This window comes from Monoraphidium neglectum (genome assembly GCF_000611645.1).
Source record: "Monoraphidium neglectum strain SAG 48.87 unplaced genomic scaffold scaffold01778, whole genome shotgun sequence".
NCBI lineage: Eukaryota > Viridiplantae > Chlorophyta > Chlorophyceae > Sphaeropleales > Selenastraceae > Monoraphidium > Monoraphidium neglectum.
This window is the reverse complement of record NW_014011850.1, coordinates 1-6936: the sequence shown is the minus strand read 5'-3', so window position 1 is coordinate 6936 and position 6936 is coordinate 1. Positions and strand designations below refer to the sequence as shown.

Sequence of the window (6936 nt, the reverse complement as noted above, 5' to 3'; positions counted from 1 at the left end):
GGTCAGGGGGGGAGCCCGTTTGCGGGGCGGGCCTCGGTGGCGCCGGGAAGGGGAGCAGCTGGCTGGGGATGTCTGGGGGGATCTCTGGGGGGGAGGCAGGCAGCCGCCAGACCGGGGTTGAGGGGTAAGGCTGCTCCCTCCGAGGTCATTAACGGGGCGACGACAGAGCGATTAACACATTGCCCTGTGGACGGCGTTCGCTCGCCGGCCCATGCCGCCGGGGCCCCGCGGTCACGTTCAACGCCCCGCAATCGCCGTGCAGGCGCTTGGCGGGGCCGCCGGTTCCTGCTCCCCGCTTTCCCCACCCCTAATCTTTGAATCCTAAACCCCTGTGTCGCCCCCCAGGCGTGCCAAGCGCCTCAAGAAGCTCAACCGGATGTTCACCAGCTCCACCGCGCAGAGCGCCACCGTGGCGTTCAGGCAGCGCACCTGGCTCATCACGTGCGTCATCCTGGTGGCTCACCTGGTGAGCAAGCAGCAAGGGGCCGCGCAGGCAGGGGGAGCCGCTGGCGGGGACCTCCCCACTGCACAGCCGGGTCCTCGCCACCGGCAGGCCCTGCCCCTGCCCTGGAGGCCGCCCTGTCGGTGACCTACCCCCGCACGGCGTCGCTCTGACATACCAGGCTGTTATAGCGTTTGCCAGGCGCCGGCATGGATCCTGCAGCAACAGAATTTGCGCAATGTGTCCACTCTCATCGACGGCCTTGACCCCTGCCTCTGCCCTGGGCCTGACCACCGCAGGTTGGATTCACCATCCTCGTCACCCAAATTGAAAGCAGATACGCGTGAGCACAGCAGGCCGCGGACGCAAGGGCTTGGTGTTTGGAGGCAGAGGAGACAGTGGGGAGGGACACAGCAGGGGGCAAGACGCGTGCCATGCCATGCACGGCGGCTCAATTACGTTGGTGCAGCTCGCCACCTCGCGGCCCACTCCACCCCGCTGGCCCCGCACAGCCAGACGCTTCCATGGCCGCCACACACACGCCCAGACCCCGTCCGACTCACCGCACGCGCCCCTCCGCCTGACGTCCCCGCGCCGCTCCCGCAGCAACGCGCACGGCACTGCGACGATGGCGCGCGCGACAGACCGCTTCCAGCTGAGCGCGATGCGCTGCAACATCCTCCAGAAGTGCGGCCTGTCAGAGTTTGGGACGTTTGACATCTGCTCCCCCGCCTCTGTGGAGTTCAACAAGGGCCGCCTGCTGACAAACACCATGAACCTCCGGCTGTGGCACCAGGTGTGCGGTTGGGGGGCAGGGGGGGGTTGTCAGTAGGGGCGTGCCTCCAGCGGCATTGGGGGCGAGGGCAGGGACGGGAGAGGGGTCGGGACGGCTGGGGCGGGACGGCTGGGGCGGCTGGGGCGGCTTCTCGGATCGCGTGGCTGGCGCCATGGTGACGCCGCGCTCTCTGCGTTGAGAGGTGGGGCAGTCAATCATCCGGCAGTGCCCCCCGCCGCGCGCCCGGCCCTCTCATCTTCCATCTTGTAACAATCCTAATCCCTAATCCTAATCCTCTCAGGAGCTGTACCTCGGAGCCACAGGCACCCTGGCGCACTTCAGGGACCCGCGCCTCTACGGTGAGCCTTGGGGGGCACGATGCCAACGGTTATCCACCGGTCCGGAGGCGTGTCAGTGGGCCCGTGACTGCTCATGCGCCGGATTATCTGCCGCGGTGCATTCATGGTGGATTCCGCAATGCAGGTCCTTTCTTTGCAGCTGGCACAGTCCAGCCAATGGGTTATTGCAGTCGCCCTCGATGCAAGCAAGCCTTGCACAGCACAAAAACCTGTGCTCTCTTCTCATCTCAACATACACCCCAATCAACAGAGTACTGGACGAAGAAGCCGCTGCCAGAGATCGCCTTTGTGGACCTGGGGAGCGGCACCTACGTGCGGCAGCCCCGCAACGAGACGCTCTGGACGATGGGCAACAAGTGAGGCGCGGCTGCGCCCCCCCCCCCCCCAGCCCCCCGCTGTGGCCCTTTGTTTGTGCGCGGCAGCAGGCTTCCACGGCGGGGCCGCCGATTCCATCGGTCCCCCGCGCATGAGCGTGCCAAGCGCGCCGCTGAGTTGAAGCCTTGGGCTGCCAGATTTCAGGATCCTACATGCTGAACCCTCTTTTCGGCCTTCCCAGGTACATCTCAGCTTCGTGGGACATCTACTACTTGGCGCCGACCCTGAAGTCCGCCCTCAACCTCACGACCCTGTGGAACTACGTTGAGGACAATGTGAGGGGGGCAGGGGGCAGGGGAGGGGGGGTGCATGGCAGGGCGCACACATGCGTGCTGGGCCCGGCATAACCGAGAGACATGACACACGACTTACGCGCACGCACACACGCACGCGCGCGCACGCACACACGCACGCACGCGCGCGCGCACACACACACACACACGCACACACACACACACACACACACTCACACACACACAAATGCCTCAGGGCCCTGCCAGCATCTTCCAGGGCTACACCTGGTCACTGGACACATTCGTCGACTATGGTGCCTGGGTTGTGGCTTGATAACTTGTCCTGGCATGAAGTCAAACATGGTGTTGTGCGCGCGGGCATGTAGCAATGCCACAGGCAAAGCGTGCGGGCGCGCAGCCAGGGACCCCCTCGCAAAGCAGCGAACGGCGCTACGGCGGGCTCAAGCGAACGGCGCGGTGAGCGGATCCTGAGGTGCCAGAGGACCTGCTCACCCGGCCCCTCCTCCACAAACGCCCTGCCCTGTGGTTTGCCTGCAGCCTGGGACAGCCTGGGGAAGCTTAAGGTGGTGCTGGTGGTCCTGCTGGTCGTGGAGACGCTCTGCGTGCAGGTGCGGCTGGTGCACGCGCCCTTGTGGGGTTGACGCATGCATACCACACTTCCAGCGCGTTTGCGTCTCGTCGGCGAGGGGCGGAAGGCACTCTGCCTCAGCTACGGCTCGGCGGGCTGGTTGCTGCGCAGCGCTGCGGGATCTTTATGCGCTCAAACATGCCGCGCCGATGATTTGACCAAGCACCTGCTTGTACTGCCCGTCCTCCACCGCAGATGACCTGCATGGGTCTGCTGACTCTTCTCATAAGGGTGAGGCGGCGGAGTGCACTGGGTTGCCGCAGCTGCTGCAAGCCCGCCTGACATCAGTTGGTTCAAATTTTGACCCCTCTGCTCATATGCACGGCAGCCTGCTGACTTGTCTGCATCTGCACCCACACATAACCATCTGCACCCACTCGTTTCTTTCTGCAGGCCGCAAATGCGCAGCACATGCACCGCTTCAGCGTGTTCCTGGCGCTGCCCTCGGCCACCCTGCGCATCATGGCCAGCCGCCAGCTTATGGTGCGATGACGTCAGCACGCGGCCGCCCGCGGCGCAGGGCTTTTGGGGGCCACGCATGCTCGCCCGCCAGCCCACCGGAACACGCAGAGCCCAGTTAGTCAGGCCTTTGGCTAGCGCTGCACTCCTCTTCCCCACACCCCAGCCATGGCCGTGTCAGCTTGTCGCGGCAGCGTCGCGATGCTGGTGCTGCAACGGATGTCTCGTCGGCTTGCCGATGACCGCTCGACTCCCTTTGTCTGAGCCGATGGGATTTCTGAGCCAATAATATGACAAAGCATGAACAATTTCGATTTCAACCAGGTTGACGACGACTGTGGGGCTGCAGAAGATGACGAAGAGCTGGAGGGCCTTGACCTGGGGGCCGGCGGCGACGCGGGCGGCGCCACCACCACCAACGGCGGCGTCGGCGAGAAGACGGACGCTGAGAAGAAGAACGTGCGCATGGCCGCCGACGTCGACGCGGGGGACGACGGTGGGTGCGCGCGGCAGTTGGTTGCATGAGCGTGGGTGTACGCGAGGGTGCGGACGCGCGCATGTGCATGGTTTGTGCGCGTTTTGATCATGCCTGTCCGGCTTCAGGCTGGCGGCGCCGAGTCAAGCCGCGATGTCTCACGCCTGCCAAGGGTGGTAGCGTCAACGTCGACACATGCGCGGCCCTTTTGCGGCCCACTTTGCGGCTGTTTCCTCTTTCTTTTCTCAGAAGAGGAGGGTGCCGTGCGCACCACCAAGAGCGGCAAGAAGGGCAGCCTCAACGCGCGGTCGGCTGCGGCCGCGGCGGCCGCCAAGAAGAACAAGCCCACCACCTTTGGCGGCAGGGTGTACCGCGCGCTGTTTGGCTGGCTGGAGACCAAGGTCAAGGTGGGTTTGGCCAAGAGGCTTCGGGAAGGGGTTATGGGACGGGCCGGGGGGCCCGACGCCCGCCGCGCGGGCGGGTGGGCGCCAGGTGGGACGGCAGGCCCCATGGATGGGACAGGGGGCGCAGCAAACTCCGCGCATTTTGAGGCGTCCTGAAGCCTCAGGAGCCGCCGCCCGAGCCTCGCCTTTCTATTTTCTGTAGCGCACCACAGCACAGCGCAGCACAGTACGCTCTGCCTGCTCTTTTGCTGCCAACCCACAACAAACCCCCTCTCACCCCCACCCCAAGGTCAACGGCAAGAAGCTTCTGCCCAACAGCACCGCCGTGCTGCGCTTCATGGCCCCCCTGGTGCTCTGGGCGGCCGCCGTCGTGGTCGTCTTCGGCGTATCCTTTGTCGAGCTGGCCAACCTGCAGGGCCCCCTGAGCTCCCTCAACGCGGCGGCCCACGTCACCTACCGCGTCTCGCGCGTTCGCCTCGCGGGTGCGCTTACGCACGGTGGTGGTGGGTGGGGGGGTGGCTGGCGGCACTGCGGGCGAGGGCGGGGACGAGGACGGGGAGGGGGCCGTGCTTGTGGGCGTCGCGGGGCACGGGTTGGTCAAGAGTGCGGGGGGTGCCACGTGTGTGTGTGTGTGTAGTCGAGGAGGGCGATGGCTCAGCTGACCCAGTGGCACTCGCGCCTGTAATCCCCCCAGCTCCACAGCAGGACATGTCCACACCCAAATTTAATTGAAATGCCAGGGTTTAGCAATGACGCGCCACACCCTGAACCCCGGACCCCCACCACGCAGGCAACAAGCTGGCGCTGTCTGAGTCGGTAGCGGACAACGCGGATTACCGCACCCAGCTGCTGGACAACCTGGCAACACTGCGGCAGGAGGTGCGGGGGCTGGCGGGAAGGCAGTCGTCATGGGCGCCTGCCTTTCCCCCCTTGTGCGCTGCTGGGTGGGGGAAGGGGACGTGGTCTGTGTTTTTTGGGGAGGGGTTGCAGGGGCATGGACGTGTACGTTCTCCCCCAAAGTCGAGTGTATTTCAGGGCAGGGAGGCGCAGCCTGGCAGCCGTTGTTGATGCTAGAGGGTACCGTGCGCGCCCTTTCTCTTTCAAGCGACAGTGGGTTTGCGCGCGCCAAGGGGGTTGTGGGTGGCCTGCTGGGTCGGCAGCCCACCGGTGGCTCGGCAGGGCTGGCCGCCCTGCTGGCATCCGTCTGTCCGCACACGGCGCTCCTTCTAGGCTCCCGTCCTCCACCCCTCCCCCAAAGCATCTTCCCCACTCCTGCCCCACTCAGCAATCCCACCCCTTCCCTCTTAAAGACATTCACAATCCCCCTCCCCCCCCCCAAAAAAAACAACTCTCCCCGGCAGTACACCGCCCTGCTGTACGGGGGCCGCATTCCGCCTGTCAATCCCAACGTGACCTTTGAGGCCGTGGCCCCGGCCAGCACCTTCGCCAACGAGGAGTTCGCCAACCTCTTCTTCAAGACGCGCAGGTGTGTGCTTGTGTGTGTGTGTGTGTGTGTGTGTGTGTGTGTGTGTGTGTGTGTGTGTGCACGCACGTACGCTGGGGGTGTGGGACTCTCAGGGTGCAGCCCGCGGCTCGGCTTTGCGGCGGTGGCTGTGGCTGTGGCTGTGCGTCTGCAGGCTTGTGTTTCCAGGTGCCATCTGCAGGCACCCAGCCCTTACACGCAGCCTGCTGCCGCCCCTTGCTGCCTGGCAGCCGGCGCCATCGGCCAGCTCGCCCGGCCTCGCCTGGACTGGCGTCTCCGCTCACCATCGCCCCACTCTCCACCCGCGCAGCTGCCTGCGCGAGGTAGCATCCAACTGCTTCCCGCCGGGTCACGAGTTTTACGACATAACCCACAACGGCCTCGACGCCATGATTATGCGCTGGATGGATGACTACACCGCGTTTGCCCACCTGCCTGATGAGCTGGCGTTTGCCAACCACACCCTGTACAAGTTCATCAACAGTGTCGGGGGCGGAGACATGGTGGAAGGTGGGGGCCAACGCCGGGGCGTGAGTGGTGTCGGGATTCGACGGTCGTCCATAGTTTTGGGGGTGACGACCTGGGGGTTTGGGGGGATATGGGGTCTCCTGGGGCCATTGCGGTGCTTGGCAAAGGGGCTCGGATTGAGTCAGCTGGTGGCCGCCGCCAGAAGGGGGCAACAAGTCGTTGACTTGCCTTGCGACGGCCGCCGCCTTTTTGCTATTCAACACCACAGCCTTCATTGCGAGAATGGAGGTGCACCCTGCTTGCCGTGAGGGACTGGGTGCGGCGGCGGCGGCGCTCGCGGTGCTATTTGCACAACCAAGGATCCCTTACTCAACAACCACCCCGCGACCCACGCCACTGCCCTCCCCCGCCCCCAAAACCCGCAGGCCTGTACAAGGCAGTCGACCTTTTTGAGGGTCAGTGGGACGCTGCCTGCGCTGCTGCTGCTGCTGCTGCTGCTGCTGCTGCTTCTGCTGCTGCTGCTGCTGCTGCCCTGCCCAGCAATCCTGTGCTCTGCAGGCCCCAACCTCGGGCCGAACGCACCTGCCCCAAATGGCACCTGAAACCTCCGCCGTTTCGACCGATCTGACTTCGTCGCTGCCCCCTGCCCGCCCCCGCCCGCAACTTACCATGATTCCTGCCTACAGCCTACACCATTTCCAGATTCGAGGTGCGCCGCCACCAGGAGTTGAGGGGACACGCACTTCTGCGTACCACATGCCGCAGCCTGACACAAGTGCCGCAGCGCCGGCTCCCTGCCGTCCCTCTCCCCCCT

General features: G+C 65.1%; 1 protein-coding gene across 1 annotated transcript; it reads left to right on the top strand.

The window, feature by feature from the left end:
• Positions 1 to 68: 68 nt before the first annotated feature.
• MNEG_8988 (hypothetical protein) lies at positions 69 to 6892 on the top strand (the record flags this gene model as incomplete). Its single annotated transcript, XM_014042539.1, has 17 exons — positions 69 to 124; positions 346 to 441; positions 1049 to 1238; positions 1519 to 1576; positions 1827 to 1932; positions 2133 to 2226; positions 2441 to 2498; positions 2743 to 2813; positions 3029 to 3064; positions 3227 to 3316; positions 3617 to 3788; positions 4017 to 4174; positions 4461 to 4653; positions 4962 to 5050; positions 5533 to 5657; positions 5965 to 6164; positions 6888 to 6892. The coding sequence occupies 17 exons, from the start codon at positions 69 to 71 to the stop codon at positions 6890 to 6892; spliced, it is 1797 nt and encodes a 598-aa protein (XP_013897993.1).
• Positions 6893 to 6936: the final 44 nt, after the last annotated feature.